General features: G+C 40.0%; 1 protein-coding gene across 4 annotated transcripts; it reads right to left on the reverse strand.

The window, feature by feature from the left end:
* Positions 1–1,038: 1,038 nt before the first annotated feature.
* LOC144071219 (solute carrier family 45 member 3) lies at positions 1,039–19,535 on the reverse strand. Of its 4 annotated transcripts, none has more exons than XM_077596123.1 (6): positions 19,419–19,535; positions 7,517–7,779; positions 5,271–5,461; positions 3,845–4,508; positions 3,006–3,271; positions 1,039–2,921 (listed from the first exon to the last, which is right to left on the reverse strand). In XM_077596123.1, exons 2-6 carry the CDS (start codon positions 7,662–7,664, stop codon positions 2,457–2,459), a joined length of 1,734 nt encoding a protein of 577 aa, XP_077452249.1. In that variant the 5' UTR covers positions 7,665–7,779; positions 19,419–19,535; the 3' UTR covers positions 1,039–2,456. The 4 variants fall into 4 exon arrangements, with proteins under 4 accessions (XP_077452249.1, XP_077452250.1, XP_077452251.1 ...); XM_077596124.1 differs by lacking the exon at positions 19,419–19,535 and adding an exon at positions 18,723–19,351; XM_077596125.1 differs by lacking the exon at positions 19,419–19,535 and adding an exon at positions 13,318–13,433.

Raw genomic sequence — 19,535 nt, forward strand, 5'->3', positions numbered from 1 at the left:
TCCGCCTTGCACCAAAAAAGGGATAGGACCCCCCCCTCAGACCAGCCGGTGCCCCCGCATCCTTCCTTCCTTCCCTTCCGGCCGGCTCTGACTCCCGACGCAAGGCCCGACACGGCTGCGGGAAAAGCACCTTCAATGTTTTGTCATTGCCGGACCGCTAACGGTGCGAGGGGGGGTGAGCGGGCCCTCTGGGCTGCTCCCAAATTGGGTCGGTGGTCATATGTCTGTCAGGCCGCTTCCTTATTTAGAAAGAAGGTGTAAAAGGAGTCCCACTTGTCACTGGAGAGCAATGACGGCCCTCATGCGGGGCCACTTTTTCTCCTTCCGCAACTTTGGCAAATAAATCCATCGTCACACCTGTGACATCGGCAGGTGTGCCGAGTGAAATCACATCATTTATTCAGAAAAAGGGCTTTAGTTCAAACATATCTCTCTTGATCACAATATTCTCCAGATACCAATTTTTCTTCCATATTTTTTGAAACACAAAAATCAGCATCTCGGCTTGACGGCACCTAAGTTTTAAGGAGAAAGCCCCCCAGTCCAGTCACATGTCTGAAACCTACCTTTACGGCATCATCTATCCCTGCTTCAAGCGAATGCTCGCTGCCAACCCTCCCCGTCAAAATGAATGGGTCTCTCACTGAAACATGATCGCTCAACGCCAGCTACATAAATTTGATGTCTATAGCTGTCAATGGCCGTGAATGAGTTAAGATCTCAGCATGTTTCTCATAGTACATATGTAAGAGCTGCAAGAGGCTTGACATGGAATGGCACACATTGTCTGCGTGCCATTCCTAGTGACACCAAGGCCTATCGTCTTTTCCATGTAACAGATAATGTCAGCAGCTGCATGACCATGTGTGTCAGGGGGAGGGGGTGAAAACTGTCAGTTCTCGGGACCTCCAAGTGATGGCACCATTACCAAGATCATTTTTTTCTGAGGGCAAATTGGAAGGCAATGTAAAATGAAGCCACTGTTTCTTCCAATAAAACAACGCGATCACATCTCAGGAGTACACACACAACTAAACCTTGTCAACCATTTAATGTTTTATTGTCTAGGAAAAGCTGTTCGGAGAACACATTTCTTACAGAGACATCAGATGGTACATCACTATAAAAACGTGTATCATATATTTCTAGTCTAAAATTGGCACTGGCTTTAAAAAAAATCAATTTAGTTCCAAAAGGGGGCTTAAAGATCTGCTGTCGCTAAAAAATATTTTGTTGAAAATATATACGGGATTTCAGTGGTAATAAAAGCAGTGCTGATGAATTAACATGAAAAAATTAACCGCAAATTAAGCGTGGAAGCAAAGAAACGACGCTGTCGTGTTCAAATAAGTTAGAACTCTGAGGAGGCTTGCACGCCACTGTACAAATAATTTATCATTTCACGGATATAGCCCTCATCCATGCGCAAACTGCCAATATCTTAAAAACATTTTCCCAATAAAAGTATTACAAATAAATACAAATATACAAAAAGCAGAAAAATATACAGGCACTTTTTTTAAATAATTGTGCTACTGCAAGAACATATTTATGTTTGCATTCTGAGGCCAAAACCAATCATCTTTGTCCCCCCAAAAATTAAATCTTTTAAACTAGCTCAAGCTTTAAATCAGAACGCTGGATCCACACTGATCCGCTAAAGGAAAAAAGAAGAAGAAAAACTGCCCAGTTATAACACCAGACAATTATACATACACACTACTCGAACTGGCCTTCCACAGTGCCTACTGTTATCTTCAGTTACCAAATGGCTCCCTTTACATAACTAATGATTTGGTCTTTTGACAATATGTGGGAAAGTGATATGAAAGTTAGATCTACTGCGTTATAACACCCATGCGGAGTCTGAGATTGTCGAAAGGCAAAGTGCTAACCTGAGATGTTTGTCCGTGTTGGAGATGGAAGAGTCCATATTTGCTCTAAACTGCCTCTTGAATCACTATTAATGAATAGATCCTGTAGGAATATGACTTTTATCTACCGGAAAGCCTCTAAAAGCTTCCGTACACGTACACATTTATCTGGTGGGGTGTGCTCAGTGGTGCCATTTTGTGTCCTGGAAAGGGTTTTATTGACAAGCTAAACCAGAAAGACGCATAAAAGACAAATACAGTCTGATATGTGCATTGGTTACTAGCTCAGCAGCACATGTATAATGTAAATTTGGGGGTAAATTTAGATATGGTTAAAAAAAGATGAGCGATAGTCAGCCAGTCCGTTTTTAAGTTGAAATGGTATTTGACATAAAACAGGAAAAAAATGAGCACTCAGCCAACCTTTCCAGTTGAAATCAATCAGGCATTTATCGCAGTCAATGGCACTGAGAGGTGATCATTCACTTTCTCCACCCTTTTGCTAAGGTGCAAATGCCCCAAAATAGAGCAAGGCCTCCTGGCATACTAAGCAATAGTGCATTGTTGAAACCCACCCCGCAATTATTCCACAATCCTTATAGTGGGATGGCCATCAAAGTCACATCCTTTAAGATCCTTTTGGTCAAAGACGATATGATTTGCTAAAAAGATTGCCACAAGGCCCAAGATTACGGAGCAGGCGATGTAGGCGGTGACCGACTGTGCCAGTTGCACAATGGTCCCCATGAGGAGTGTGGGGATGACCTGAGAGAGAAGGAAGGTGCTGTCTAAAATGGCAAAGTCCAAGCCCACGCCGCGGTCTTCGTATCCTGACTGAGGCTCCTCCGACTCGGTGGAATTGCGAGCAGAGCCGTTCTGGTTGAAGGGCGCGGGGTAGTAAGCATCCTGGCTGAAGAAGACGTTTCCAGACGAGGGGTCAGCCTTGTCGTTTATTAAGCCTACTTCTTCCGATGAAGTCAAATAGTCTCTCTTGGATGTAAAATCATTTTTACGTGTCATTTTGGTTTTCCTTTTTGGCATATACACCTAAGGAACAGAGAAAGCTTTAGCTACTGTCCTGCAGATTTTCCAAGAAAAACTCCCTTCAAGTACAGTACAACAGGTGCTTACCTTCTTCTGTTTGTGGTAGTGGCAGGTGAGGGTATAAGGTAACGTCTGTAGTGTAGCATAGGCATAGCCGGTGAGGGCGGCCATGATTGTTACCAGGAGCACACTTTCTGACAGGCAGATGACCAAGGTGAACACAGTGAAGCTCACCATGCTGGACAGGTACACCGAGCGCGATCCGAAACATTGAACCATTCGACTCATGACTATTGAGAAGAAGGTTGAGGTGGCACACTGCATGAACAAACCCAGACTTCCCATGCGGATGCCTAAAAACAAAAAAGAACAGCAATGGAGTCATAGTGTCATATACGTGAAAACCTCAGTACGGTACAGTTGCCTTTAAGCACTTGTAAGAAATGCGTCAAGAATTGAGAACCAAATACTGAAAGAAGAGAGCAAAGGCTGTTCAAATGCTAATTTTCAAGTGGGAGTCTTTCTTGCCACTTTGGTCATTTATGAACCTGTCAAGCCTTTGAACACACAGGAAGGGAGGATGGGAAGGGGCGAGCATTTAAAGAGCTTCCTAGACTTTTGCACTAACTGAAGATAAATCATTGGGAAGCATTTATGTGGCTAACACACGTTTACTGAAGCAGTGCCTCCAAATCTGGCCCACTGGGCTGGCCACACATTAAGCTGAAGTTCTGCCGAAGGACAAAGAAACAAAAGCCATTAGAACTGGGAGGGATGGCAGAGAAAGAACACGTTTCAGTGTTCCTTCATTGCCATCCCTCCCAGTTGAAATGGATTGGATCGCCATCTCCGTCATTTAAAAAAAGAAATCAACTGTGTTTGCGCAATCAGAAAATAAGGCCAACTTGAAATTGAGTGACACTGACCTTCATCATATCTGTGCCTGGCCACACTCCCCGGAACGGCACTAGGGTCGCCACCATACAGGCCTTCCGCTACAAAGACCGTGAAGAAGAGCATGAAGGACATGACGGCCATCCAGCTACAAAGCTGAGCCACACAGAGCTGCCACATCACCCTCGGTACATGGCAGTAGCTTCTGTAAATGGCGGGGGTCATGGACCAGCAGGTTCTCAGCAAGCATAGCAGAGGTCCCGACTTCAGCAGCCTAAATTTGCACCTCAGCAGGTAGCAGCAAGAGGGAGGTACACCGCACTGGGTGACTTCCGTTCCACCGGCTCCCGGTTCCTGCGAAGACGCTTTGTCAACCGAGCCGCCGATGGCGCTGGAGGGTTCTTTGGAAACTTTCATAGTGATGAGCACGCTTGGTATGAAAATCAGGATGAGCAGGAAAAATAGGCATTGGTCCTGGCCTCCAAGATAAACGGAGAGCAGGCTGTGGCTCCAGTCAAACGCGGGAAGCAAGTATCCCACGCATCCCCCCAAACTGACCATGAAGGAAAACATTGCAAAGGCTTGGTTACAGTCCTTCCCATCTCGATACAGATCTGATAACAGTGCCTCCAATGGCGTGAAGCAAACTTGTCCACAAAAGTCAAGGAGGCCCACTCCAAGGATAAGGAAAGCCACCTAAAGAAAGGAAGCAAATCAGTTAAAGTTGAACTTTTGATCACCGATGTGATATATATCCAAGTGTGCTTTCACACAAGCATCATTTGATCCCATTTCATTGTTTTTGCCAATCCTTACTCTGGTTTGGACACATTTATAAAACTTTGATGCCGACCAAATCAACTGTTGAGAGCAAGGCTATAACCAGCTTGTTTTTTTTTTGTCTAACCTACAGCTCAGGGGGCATTTACAACCACTACATGTAACAAAATGAAGAACGGATTTAACTGCTGATGGCATGACACATTCAACTGAAAGCTATGATGAGAAAGTTTTACAAATTACTGTTTAAATAAGATCTTAAACACAAACTATCATGAATTGATAGATTGTTTTGGTTTGTAGAATTTCTACAGACACATCTACCCTATATCTAAACTACCAGGCTACGCTTCAGAAGTTTTCATCAGGGTTGCAAACCCACGGCCAATCACTTCTGGTAAAAGACCGATATAACCTCAATCTGCTGAAACGGAGAAACGAATTAACCAGCTTTGACCCCAAACAACATAATTAACGGGTACCGTATAAATAGCTCGAGATAACAGATTTACCAGGTCATCTGAACGCAAGTAATCTAAATGCAGCATCTTTTCAACATCATTTGCTTAGGAACTGTACCCTGGTAGAGGCTCAGATAATGCCAAGCATTCAGCTCAGCCGCAACCCTCAAGAGGAGAATCTACTGAAAATAGAGAAACTGATTAATTAGTTACCGACCTGGAACGTCCGTCCTCCCCAAGCAAGGTGTGCAGCCAGGATGTCGGCATAAGGGATGATAAAAAGTGCCAGGAGGACTCCCAGAGATAGCAGCCAGATGAAAGGTCGCCTTCTTCCATAGCTGCTGTTGCAGTTATCACTGGCTGAGCCAATTAAAGGGATAAACAAAAGACCAAGTACCGGACCAATACCTGGGAATAAAGCCAAGCATATCAACTTAGTGTAAAGTCAAAGAGGTTGGAAGTTCAATGTAAGGCAAATTGAAATAAATCCATGTTTTTAAAGACCACTTTTTAAACAAAAACAAAAAAAAACGGTCCAGTAAACTTTGTAGTTTGGCCCTTTTTTCCAAAACACAAAGTGCGGTACGGAAGATGATTGAATAAAAAAAATGAATGAAAAGAAACATTTTAACTTCAAAAAATATATATATGAAATGTGGGCTTTAAAATGCAGTTTTCTACTTGTATTAAAACGGTATATGTTTCAATCTTTGTTTTAGGTCTCTTTGTCAGCCAATCCTCCAGGAAGTGGATCGCCATCATCGCTGAATGTGGGGGAGCGTTTCTCCTACGCATGTCCTTCTGCCTGAAGGTATGCCTTTATCAGCTCATCCTCTACACATGACTGAATCGTGTTAATTAGAGCAGGGCAGACCACACACGGTGTCCACAGCTAGATAGATTTAACATACAATATGGAAAGCTACTTGGTCTTTGGGGCAAGGCCTTCGGTGTTTCTATTGGAGAAATAGAAACCTTTAACTAGTCAATAAGTCAATTATTTCATTGGCTGCCATTGGCAGTGATAGACATGTAATCCATTTTGACTGGGAGATCTGGCAGTGATCAATAAATGCACTGAAACCTGATCATTCACTTCCAGCTCACTTGAATCAAATGGTCAATAGTAACCATGAATTCATCTCAAAATAAAAATTGAGACTGTACAGCCCAGCTAAAAAATAATACGAAGAAGAATTGGTAAAATAGGTTGATAAAACGCAGAGTATAGAGTGAATGGACAAACACAGACCGGTAGTTATGGAGCATAGTTAACTGCAGCCAGTTGTCACCTTAGTTCTGCAGCTGTGGAAGCCAATCGCAACAAGTCTCACCAGCTACAGCTGTTCGCACGGATATTTGCTCTGAATGGAAAAATGTACGCGCGCACACTATAATGCACTAATAATCTGCAGTGTGGGTTTAGTCCCAAACTATTACTGTTTTCAGAACACAAGAATCAGATTGCTGTAGCAGCAGAATACTGCCTCGTTTCAAAATGTGCTGTTTCAAATGTTACGATTTTGTTTAGAGTCGTTTGCTCGTTCTTGCAAGAAAAAATACGGAGCATTGAGCAGCTAAAAAAATGGCTATTAGGTCAAGCAGAAAGCAGCCTTTTCAGAACCTGACACGAGCTTGGTGGAAATTGGCTTTTAGCCTCCTGAGACACAATATCTATTTTCATTCAAATAACACTCAAGCCCTCCATTATAATAATAGGATAGTTGAATAAGTCTGAGTGCCCTTCCCAAATTGCCTTGCAGCACAGCACACACTAAACTAACAATGAAATCATTTCTAACTAATAGAAAGGCCATTTAGAGTAAAAATGTAAATGTCTTGTTATATGAATATCGCCTTTAGTTTTGGTGGAACTCGGACCGTTATCTGTAGCTCACAAAATGTTTAAAATGAGCTGCTTTAAGTAAAGACCATCGGAATAGCATTTAAGTAATTGTGTAGTCTGAGATTAGCGTATGCGTTTTCTGTTTTTTTTCTTTCTCAACCCGATCTTGATTTTCTCAAAACTAGGACCCAACTCTGAACTATATCAGATATTGCCATGTACAATCGTAGCAAGAAAAAAACGAACACAGGACTGACACCATCACCAAATTGTGGTATAATAGATTTTAAGATCATAACTTGCTCCCTTTGATTTGTCTGGATAGAGGTAGCCTATAATAGCCCAGAAATACAAACAATTTTTTTCTAAAAGATATTGGATTTCCCATTATTTTCCCAGCTGCCCAATAGACAGACTAAATTGTTATTATTTTCAGCTATGTGGTCAAAGACATTGCAATGTCAAAAACCTTCCCCCAGGACTGGCAATCGACAACAGCCTTTTAGTTAACAAAGAACGAGTAGACAATGCAACTATAAATTTCGAACTGCATCGATTGAAACATTTGCAGAAGTACCCCTACTCTGGTAGACATATCTATAGTTTTAACCACTCACCTAGAACCATAGTCATGTAACGCTCCTCCACACCAGCCTCCAGCAGCAACGGGGGTACATATGTGATCCCAGCTGCCACACAGATCTCCAGAGCACAGGTGAGGGAGTTCAGTAGGAAAAGATGCCACTGAGTCCTCCATCCAGGCATATTTACGGGGGCTACCTTGCCTTTCCTACCCTCTAGGATGCTCACTTTTGGTACTGGGGGTTAACTTTGGGGAGGTAAATGAGGCCGTCTTCGATGACCTCTCAGCATTTTGCATCTGAAGTAGAAAAGAGATAAAGCTTTGTCAAATGCGTACCAAGAACACTTCATGATGGGTTCATGAATAACAAGCTTTAGACTCTTCCGAGCTCCTCGCAAACAGCTTCAGGACAGCAAGAACAACAACAACAGGCGGAGAGGAGATGAGTCAGCTAACACACCAAACCATTTGCCAAGAATATTTTTCTCTCCCACTGCTGCTTTGCTTGTCTTTTTGAAGACCTAAAACACCCACTTAAAGACATTTTAGAGTCTTTGCCTTTTCATTAGTTTTCCTAAAGCGTTGACCTTGTGAGCACATTTTAAATTTAGAGTTTTGACTCGGCTTGACCAAGTTTATGAAACTGACACCAATTATGAACTATGGCCTCTTTTCTTGAAAAGTTTTGCAGGGACCCTGTCTATTGATGTACCATTCTGAAGTGACACTCTCTATTAGCGGTAGAAAAGTTGTGGTGATTAGCACATCAGCATACCTGTCAACCTCTGCCGATAACTGCCCTTATAAATGATTATGATTCCCCTTGCAAACCCCCCAAAAATTTGGGGTTTGTAAGGGGAATCATAATCATTTATAAGGGCAGTTATCGGCAGAGGTTGACAGGTATGCATCAGCCAGATAGTTCTAAGATTGAGGGTTCAATCCCCAGTGGGTTTTGACCTTCTTGTGTTGCGATTGCATGTTCTGCCCATGCACATTAGGCTTGTTGAACACTCTAAATTGCCCCTACTTATGAGTGTGAACGTGAATGGTTGTCCGTCTCTTCATGCCCTGCAAGCGGCTGGAAAGCAATTCAGGGTGTCCACCGCCTGCTGCCCTTAGTTGGTTGGAATACGCTCAAGCACCCCCAAAAAATAAATGAATTAATTTTCTTTTAACTACGCCCCGGTAGATCCAGCAGCCCCATACCTCCATCAGACGGTTTCTGGTATAGTTAGTTTGTGGTAAAGCCAGAAGTGTACAGTATATGATATAACAACCAGTTAAACACCCATTTAATCTCTGATGGCAAATTAGGAGGGAGGGATGAGCATTCTCATCAGCGTTTCAAACTGTTTTTTGAAATCCAGCATACCAGGAATGGTGAGAACCGAGAAAGTGCAAGGCGCGATATTTATACTGTATACAGTGTGATATTTCTCTTCCAACGCTGCCCATCTGTTACTTGCAGGAAAGACTCAAAAAAAAATGTCATCTCTTTTCCACTCAAAAATACGGAAAACAATGATACTGCAATGCATCCATCGTAATATAATATAAATTGTTGGCATCAGCTAGAATCCTGGTACTTTCAAAAAAAAAATATATATATATATATATATATATATATATATATATATATATATATATATATATATATATATATATATATATATATATATATATTTCAGAGCAGAATGCTAATCCTGTCTGAAATTCTATATCAACATGTCAAAAATGATTTAACGGTCAAACTTAACTTTCAGCATCAAATACCTTTTCAACAAAAAAAGAAAAGAGTACACAGGAAAATCCCACAGAATGGAATCAGTCTTCGGCTTTCACGTGTCAGACCACTGCACTCTACATATTCTGTCCAGTCCTGTTGCCCCATGCATCCATGTCCTTCCAGAAAATTCTGAGATCAGTTTTGTCTCTGACCTGCATTCTAACAAGAACAACCTTTTGACTTATGCTTGGCACGCCTTTATGATTCTGACTCTGAATGCTCCCCATTGTAAAGCCAGCTGAGTTTTTGACATATTTTCCCATGGTGAAATGGGGAGAACTGTGATAAAGGATCTGTTCGTATATGACACGATGTTTGAAGTATTGTCCATCATATAACGCAATAACGTTGTTGGTAATGCAATTAATTTATTGCATTATTCAACTTAAATTTCCCAGGATCACAATGAGTCACAACAAAGCCAAGACAGTGATTTAGAATAGGGATATCATAGTCACATTATTGCACGCGAGTCTACTGATTTTGACTGAGCCGCTATCTTAGCAATTTAATAGCAAATATTTTATTAATTTTCAAATTGATCATGTGCTCCTTTTTTCATAACTATGTTTTAATTCAAATAAATTCATTAAAAATAAGATAACCCATTTAAATATATTCTAAAACCCCAATCTTTTTCATCCATTTCCAATTCGCTTAAAATGCTTGGGCCAGATTTCAATCAAGTGAACACATTGGGCACATATTTACAACTATTCCCATAAGAAATAACAACCCAAAAAATCCCAGTGTCTTTTACATGTATCTGTCATTATCATAAAACTTTTATAACATTTGATCATTGTATTTCTGCCCATTTTTTCACTAAATGTGGGGAAAATCAAAGTTCGACAGTGCATTGAGGATTATTGGGGGACTATTGTAAAAGGCCCATTTTCACGTTTTCAGAATAGCTTACCGAGCTCCACAACAGGTGAAAAGTGGGCTCCACTCTCAATTGGTCAGCAGTTACTTGCTGAGCATGAAAGGAGATACAAAGTTTACACTCAGTGAATTGCAATTGAACCTTCACTGCCTGTACCAAAGTCCAATAAATGTGCCACGACGTTGGTGACATCTATTCAATCTCTGAACGGATTTATTTGCCCTAACATAGCTCGTAATTTTTTTCAGCTATATTTCTCGCAGCAAGCACAACTTATAATAATGAAAGGGAAGGAATTACATCAGAATGACATCAGAGACAACCACAGATGAGACTGTAGCTGCAGGGTGGATTCCTTATGTTTTTGGCTTTGAGTGAATGGCTGTTTTTGGCTTCCCTCCCCTTTAAGTTCACGCACTCCAATTGGTCAGAGTGCTGGCAGAGAGGATTTGAATACTCTTAATGCATGTTCCCTCCCAGATGTATTTCTCACAGACTTCGTTTCAATAAAACTATACATACATGACACATTAAAAAGGAGCACCAGTCAATTCAGAACCAACGTTTTTGCTGCTTCAACATTTTCGACACTTAACGAGTAAATAAATCCATTTATGCTGGGAGGGCTGACAGGGATCATTCAATGGCAGGCTTCCCATTTATAATGAATTAAATTCATATCACTAGTATCAGCAGTCTATGAGTTAAAAGAAAGGAAAGGGCCATTGCAAATATTGCAAATACAGCTTTTATCTCTACTGTGTAAAACATCGTACTACACCAATTTCTCCAGTCAATAGTTCCGAATGCCTGTTAACGTTAGAACCCTCAAAGTGGTCCATTTTAGCTGCTGAACTTTCACATTGACATTCTCACGTTTCTAAACAAGTATTAGGTTACATGACTGCCTTACATTAGACTCGTGCTTTTCCGTGTGTTGATGTTCAGGTTTAGCCCCAGGCTGAGCTTAGTTAGTTAGATTCTGTTACAGTAAACACTTTGTGTGTATGTTGAAACCAGATAATAATTAGGCTATACGCTCATTGTTTGAGAATTTCCAAATGAATAATTGTAACATTTGTTACGGTAAACAAAGAGTACATATTTCTATGAGATATTAAGTATTTAGCGATTGAGTGTAAACAGATCTGGTTCTTGATGATAATTAGTCAAGTTTTTATTAGGCCAGCTGTAGTTCTAGTTATGATTGAGGTTAATGAAATAAATTAAGTAGCACAGTCCATTGAGACAACAAAGGTGGCATTATTTAGAGTCACCCAAAAAGAAATAGTAAATACTTTTGATCAATGAGGAAAATAGGACAAGAATACCAGCAAGAACACATCCTCCAAATGTGCAGTCTTTAAAATTGTTAAGTTGGTCACATGGTTTGTGGTGATAAGCACAATCAGAGGTGACAAATGTGGGTTTAAGATTACATGCTGGGTAGAGTAATTACTGTCGGCGATGTCCTTAAATTGAACAAACATAGAGGACAAATGAACTTTTTAAAGTTGTTGTCAGACAAGTTCCACGCAATCCACTAAATATTAACTATTAATTGAGCCTGCTCAATCTAGCGACCCGTCAGCCTCACAGTTCTATATGAATAAATGCTGCTTTATATTTTGGTTATCTTGATCAGTGACGTGGTGATCAAAATATTGGAACAGCCTTTATCCAGACTGGGCGTGTGCTCAAAAATACCAATTTGAGAATATATCGCTGCAGGCCGGTTGACAGGGTACACGGTCGATTGGTCACCGGTCTTTTGGTCGCCGATCTTTTGGTCGCCGGTCTTTTAGTTGCCCGGAAGGTTATTGATATTTACCATTTAAATCGTTGCTCAAATTCCCTAAATACAAACTGTGAATTGCTATTTAGTCATACTTAATTATTAGGCTAAAGAAAAGTTTTATTGTTTTTTGTTGGAGAACTTGTTAAGACCCTGACTGACGTACCTTCCTAAGGGGACAACTCATGTACCTACAAACTCTTATACACTCACACGTCGGCTCAGTGAAACTGCTCAGGGCCATTGTTGGCTTTTATTGATGCGTAGACCGTGTTGTTTTACCTTGTTTTGTCGCCGGTCTTTAGCTCGTCGGTCTTTTGGTCGCTGGTCTTTTGGTCGCTGGTCTTTTGGTCGCCCGTTGTCACGGTCCGGGCGACCAAAAGACCACGACCAAAAGACTTACGACCAATCGATCGCACACGGGTTGACAGTACCCTTATCGATGTTATTGTATGAATCAAGAATTCACTTTTATTCATTGAGTTTTCCCTAGTTTTCACCTTAGCGACTTTTGCTAAGCTCACATTTTGACACTGTATTTGAAAACACAATGTGACAAGTTCAATGTTAAGAGCGTTAAGGACTCGGGGTAAAATAAAAAAGGTATGTCTGTTCTTTTAGTTGTATTGGGATTAGTATCGCCTTGTAGTATATATATTGGGATACATATGTATCCCGATACATATCATATTCTGACCTTGTATTATGATGTGTATTGTATTGTGGTGTTGTATGCAAAACCCTACCTTTACTATAATACAACTCAAGCTGTTTAATTTAAATAGATTCTACGCATAGGGGAAGATGAGACAAAGTACTATACTTTAAGGATGGTTTGGAAGTCCCACCTTTTCTACATAGTCAAATAGCCTCGAAAGTGACATAAATTATTAAATGACACTTAATGAATTCTGTCATAAGCATCCATTCATGTTTATGACGTGTATGTGGTGTCATGTCATAATTATAACCTATTATGATGCTATATTCAAATAAAATGAAAAATTATATTGTGTATATGTGTATATATATATGTATACATACATACATATATAAATACATATATATATATATTTATGTATATATATATACATATATATACATACATATATAAATACATATATATATGTATTTATATATATAAATATATATATACACATAATATAATTTTTCATTTTATTTGAATATGGCATCATGATAGGTTATAATTATGACATGACACCACATACATATATATACTAGATGGGGAAGGCAGACAGAATGATTTAATCAAAGCAGGCAAATTCATGTTGAAATTACAGATGAATTAGTGATAATTGATTGTAATCTATACTTTCATGAGTTAATAGGAAAAATTATACTGACCTCAAAGATATAAAAGAAGAACATTATAAAGATAATGGGGGGTGGTGTCCATTTTTCTTTCGTAGAATCAGAGAACAGTCCTGGCCAGCTTTTAAGATTCTTGCCTCACTGTGAGACAATTTTTCTTTATCCTTTCTTCTGTCTACATTTACTGTTGCCTCCTCTTTCTCCACCATCCCTCCCATTAGTCACTCTCTCACTCCTTCCCTGCCTGAGCCTGTAAGGTGGGAATTGCAAAAATCCCAAGGCACAATTGTTTCTGATGTCATGTGCATCAACATATATAACCCAACGACCACAAACACACCTGAGATTTTATCTGCAAATACAAAAACAGCTGTTACAAGCTTAAGTGAAAGAGAGACGTGATTTTTGTAAAATGAGCTCAAGGCAACGAATAGTGAACAAAAACATAACCTAACAGACAGATTTTCTTCCCCGAAGCAAATCATCTCATTATACAGCATGTATGAAAAGTAACCCTATGCCTGTATTGTGCTCAAAGTACTTCTCTTTCCAGTTTAAACTCTGTCAGGTTCAGACTTCTGCATGACCACTAGTCTGTGGGTCATTTTTAAAAATTCCCAAAGCTATTTTAATACCAAATTGGGTTCAGGGAAAAACCTGTATCTCCAAAATCAACACTTTGCAGCCCCATGAAAAATAACACTTCATGTTAGTCAACAAATTGAAATTAAAACACATATGACAGTGACTACATTTGGCAAAAAAAATGGATTTTAATCTGACACTAGCAAAACCCCGACAAAAAATCCAGTAGATTTCTATCAACACCCTGGCATGAGAAGGCTTTTAATTTAATAAAATTAAGTGAAAGGAAAATGTGGAGCAGGGGCGACCTCCAATAGGGATGATGGTTAGTGTCGGAAGGAGGTTGGGCTGGGAATAATATCATTATATCACAACTGGTTTGAAGGAATCTCCATTTCTCGAGCCAAGAGGCCAATTAAAATAAAGATGGAACAGCTGCAGTTGTGTAACTGAAGTGGATTTCCCTGCAATTAATATAATTCAGAAAATCGCACTTAAGATAGAGGTTGATCATCACCTTTTTGTCGTAGAGGACAAATAGAAATAGCGACTGATAACGGTGAACTTATAACAAGGTCATACAATATTTTGCTGCCATTTCCATAGAAAAGACCACAGCAACTTTCACACAGATATTTAATCCTTCCTCAACCATCGTGCTTTTTGTTTGTTTCTCCTGTCCGGGATGAGGTTTCTATTGTTCACATACTTAGTCACTTTAATTACAAGCTTTGGCTGAAACACACGTGGAAACTCCCCCCAAAAAGTTAGAATTCAACGGAATCCTTTTCCACAAGCATGCGTTCTCCGGCAATTGCCAAACCCAGTACTGCCCATAATAAGCTATGACACACTGCGTTCTGTTTTGATATAAAGCAAGCATGCGCCAGAAATAGAGCAAAAGGACGACTTCTCAAATCGTGACAGCAAAGAGTCATTCCAGCTGAAATGTCAGCTGCATTATTCAAAACACGAATGACTGAATTGGAGCAATCAATCACTCATTGAGTGCTTCCACAACAAATTAACCTTTAAGTGAATACGTGACGTGGACACTTCAAGAAGAGAGTGAACATAAATACCCATTGGCTTGCATTGTGTGAGACCCTCTCAACGCATTGGCTGCCATTGACAAAATAGACGTTTAATCCATTTTGAGTGGGGCGGCTAGTAGTGATCGTAATTGTGTTTACGTATTCAATGCAATCTGACAAAATAAGACCTCGTATAGAAGACAAGAGTTTTGTCTTCCATAATGGTAGTCGAGAGATTCATTTTGTCACGCTGAGTATTCTGGGAGAGCAGGAAAGAGCGAGCTGCATGTCAACCAACCAAAAAAAAACTTAACTATGACAAATATTCTCTTCCGTTTGATGATGCACTCTAAATCAAGCGTGTCTGGCACATCATCCTAACAAAATGACTACACAAACTGCACATTGTTTGCCATCAACAGACATGTAACACTAATTTGATGGTGGCTTTGTGTTAAGACACATGTCAATGGCTGCAAGTCTAAGACAGTACAAAGCTTCAAAGTAGGCACGGACACTTCACCAGAGAACCTGAGGCCCATTTTTTTGCCATCTCACATATCAAAGGTCTCCCATATGACATTCAACAGGATCCATTTTGTTAAAGAGAACCCTTATTAGATGTATAAGGCCATACAATAAAAATAAAATACAAAAAGATATAGCTCCTTGCTAGCGTGACTGCTGTCCTTATCACTATAGAAAATATCTAAAGACAAGTCATTGTTATCGTAGCAATCCGGGTGCGTCAAAGCAGTGCTTCTCATTAATGATGAATTAGAGAAAAGCGATAGGTTCATCCGCCATCTGTTCTATGCCTTCTGAGAGATGAGAGTCGGACCGAAGGTTGTTTTTTGCTTTCAATTCAGTGCAGTTTAATCTACACTTGAAGCAAGTGGCCAGAACTAAGTGAGGTCAGTGACTGGAACTAGGGAGAGGTGGATAGGAGTGAAACCAGGTGCATTGCTTCACACAACAAAGCGGTGTTTATTGTTAAAGCAATCTAAAGGAAATGAAGATATAAAGAATGACTTTGAGTGCAGGATTTTATTCACTTCTGCGGCTTACCTTGTGCCACATCCGCAGGTTATTAACACGTTGGCTCCCATTGGTGGCAATAGCCGTCCAATCCATTTTAGATGTAAAGGGGTGGCAGTGATTGATCATCAGGTGCCAGTTCAAACAGATTGAATGTCAATGGCAGTGAATGAGTTAATACAACTATAATTACAATGTAACTGCAAATTTTGACCACATAGAGGACACCTTTCGCTATATCAATATCTGCATAACTTGTTCTGGGTAAAAAAAATCAACTATTTATCACTATTCCATGTAAAACGACACATTGCAAAATGGAACTAGTGATGGGTTTTGCTTTCTTTGCAACTAGATCTACTAAAAACATGACAAGAATGACAAACTTTAATTTAATTTTCAACTGTTATCCTTACAAGGATGCGTTCATTTGGTAAATATTTTATCAATCGGATGTTGAAAGAAGGTTTTCAAAAGAGACTGAAAATCAGTTTATATTATATTATATGACAGGCAGGCTGTTTACTTGGGAAATGCTCTTCTGTTTCTGTTTCTCGTCAATTCTTCATTGATGTGGGAAGATAATGATACATTTTCAGCCCCTTTTCTTTCTTAAAAGGAGTTATGATGGCCTCATAATGTGACTTTGAGAGCAAATCTTCTATGTGATGTTTTGGTCAGTGGTTACCTCTACTCCTCCTGTTAAACTGACTCATGTTAACTTTATTAGCAAAAGCACTGGTAAGCACTGGTTGATGACTGTTTAAAAATATTAGGAAAAGAACCATGAACCATTAGCTCTAAGACACGTGTCAAACCGATTCCGCCGAGGGCCGCAGTGGGTCCTGGTCTTTGTTCCAACCGATCCAGTGCCGACATTTTAACCAATCAGGTGTCTTTCTAAAATAAGTAGCACCTGACTGTAGTTAACTGATTACACTTGCAAAAGGTATCCTCTTGTTGAGTTGGAAGGGTGCGGCCCTTTGTGGACCGGTTTGACACCCCTGCAGAGATTGGAAAACCTTTCGGGTTGTGTATGCATTGTTGTTAGATTCTTGGTGTAGGTGCTATGGGAGTGCATTTACACACCAAACGGGGAGTATCTTTTTCGTGTCTACATTGTAAAAGAAGCTTTGCACAGATTGCATATTTGTGTTTGTCCATGGTTATACTTGATACCAGAAAAATGGATAGAGTCTTTCACCATCATTGGCAGGCAGTGTGTTTAAGATCATCTCTAAGCGGCCTGATTGACCGCTTACCATTGGCAAAAGTGTTGAAAATATCATAGGCTTGCATTAATTGCATTAACATTAATGATAAGAAGCTTTCTGGTTATATACGACGAAACGTGCAGTTATTTATTGAAAATTCAGTTGTACACAGAAAGCGCAACACTTCCTGGCTCCTCAAAGTTTAGTTTAAGAGTCTACAAGTGATTAAAAGCGCTAAGCCTTCAGTCTGCTTAAGTAGCTTGGAGTCCTTGCCAGTGCATGATTATCCCTGGGCTGCTTTGGTTTTGGGGTGGGGGTTTTAAAACTCTTTAAGACTACCATAAGAATACAGTCTATTGCTTTGGCTTTAGCATTTTTAGCACTGTTTAAAGAATGAACTATGGTTTTGAAAGCCCGATGGCAACAAGCAAAAGCCAAATGAGATGGCTATTGGTAGAAATGAAACTTTGTACTGTTTGGAAATAAGAGAAGGGCTATGTGAGTTCAGCAGATCGTCCAAACGGCACAATAGAGAAGAGTCTATTTTGCCAGCTCGGGCAAATAACCTGTTTGAATGGTCCATGGAGAGTGGACAAGAGTGGGAAGAGGTCTTTGTGAATGGCAGAGCCAACACGGGTAACAATAAATGTTCTTTTGTCAGAGATTCTGAGCATTTTAACCTTGTGGGTCACTTTTCTTTCTCAAGGTTGTGTTGATTCTGAATGTATATGTGAAAATGGAAAATCTTAACTTCAGCCTTGGATGTTAGTTTCAGTAAAAGAACAGGTCATTGCAATTGGTTTAAAAAAGAAAAAAGGAAGAAAAACAAAACACGCATTACACACAATGATAAGGGCTGATCTTTTTTTTTCCTGAGTTAGTCAATACTTATCTATAGATATTTGTGAAATGTTATCACCTCATTTCCCATCAGTTGTTTTCCTAATAAGACTTTGATTTTGTGTTGCATCATAAAGGAATCAAAGAAGCAACCCTACCTTTGGGTTACTGCTTGTCAATAATTAAGAATCTTTATAGCCTCATCCCAATCTTCCTAGTGTGATAATTTTCAAACCTTTATAGTGCAAGTATTGCCCGTGATAAAGGTCCAATCCATATTTGGCTGTTAGGGGAGGCTGCAATCATTTTGGTCAGTGCTCACAGAAGTAACGACATTGACATCTAACTCACAGTTTAAAAGATTAGGACGTCTAAATCGTGTTTTTTAAATAAGGTTTGGAGTGTTACTGGACGCCATAACCAAAGTGGATTTCTGTTTTCCTTTTATAATATATATTAGTATTTATTCATTGAAAAACAATTATATAAATAATAACAAAATGAATAACAATTATAAATGCACATATGTGGGTGGACATAGCATTTTGGGTCATCCAGGTATAATTTAATGCTAATATTGTGGTCTCTATGACCACATTTTTTTAGTCCATGGTCATGTAGTTTTGTGTTTGTTTGTTTTTTGACAAAAATCAAGTCACTTGCCCCTAAAAATTGTAAACAAGGTTTGTTTTTGTCATGTATTCATGAATAATAGTCTTTGATTTACCATGATCTTGATTATGGGGGTCCCCTGAGGATAAAAAAAAAACATACTCCAGCCATTAGAAAACAAGAACGATGACAAGTCGTCATCTTAAGGGAGGCATGCTAGTATAGAAAGAAACTATTCCGGAATAGCAAAACATCATTCATTGAATTGAGAAAAAAAATCCAAATACGACCACCAGATCTCCCTGTCCCCCAAAACTCCATCCCTCTCCTGTGTTATAACAGCGGGGGTCTGACGAACCCGGCGCCAAACGTTTACACACGACTAAACAAACGCGGGGGCTTATTTTAAGACAAGTGCTCGTGGCACGTTCACTTGCGTGCGTAGAATCGAGCGCCAGCTTCACTTGAGAAGGGAAAAACTTGGCCAAAAAGCACCACGCTGCTCCCAGACGCGTATAACGTTGTTATTCACAACGCAACTCTACACGATCTCGCGGCCTCTCTCGCTCGCGTAAAAAAAGTAGCCGGAGTAGACGCCAAATGACGAATTTAAACTCGCACTTTTTTGCCTGGCTTCGACACCGTCTAACGTCGTCTGAAAGCGGCATATACAATGAAAAGTTTCATCCAACTTAGCATCGCGTCGTTTTACCCGAGCGACACTTTAAGGCACCGCGTAAAATAAACAATCACGGCGATCGCGATGTGAAAATCGCGTAAATGGGAAAAGGTTTGGAGATGTTAAACGCACCTTTCGTTACGATCCGCTCCGGGAAATCCATGCAGCTATTTGCTCGTTCCAGTCGTACTTCACATCGTCCGTCCGCTATTGCTTAACTTGAGGCCAGCCAACTAGCCAGCTGTGACT

The sequence above is a fragment of the Stigmatopora argus genome, chromosome 3, assembly GCF_051989625.1.
Source record: "Stigmatopora argus isolate UIUO_Sarg chromosome 3, RoL_Sarg_1.0, whole genome shotgun sequence".
Taxonomy (NCBI): Eukaryota; Metazoa; Chordata; class Actinopteri; order Syngnathiformes; family Syngnathidae; genus Stigmatopora; species Stigmatopora argus.

Bases quoted from the DNA above. Each gene is read 5' to 3' on its own strand.
- LOC144071219 (XM_077596123.1), bottom strand. From the start codon at position 7,664: ATGCCTGGATGGAGGACTCAGTGGCATCTTTTCCTACTGAACTCCCTC. The intron at 5,462-7,516 runs GTGAGTGGTTAA...CTTTATTCCCAG, and splicing joins TTACATGACTATGGTTCTAG to GTATTGGTCCGGTACTTGGT. The intron at 4,509-5,270 runs GTCGGTAACTAA...TCCTTTCTTTAG, and splicing joins GGGGAGGACGGACGTTCCAG to GTGGCTTTCCTTATCCTTGG.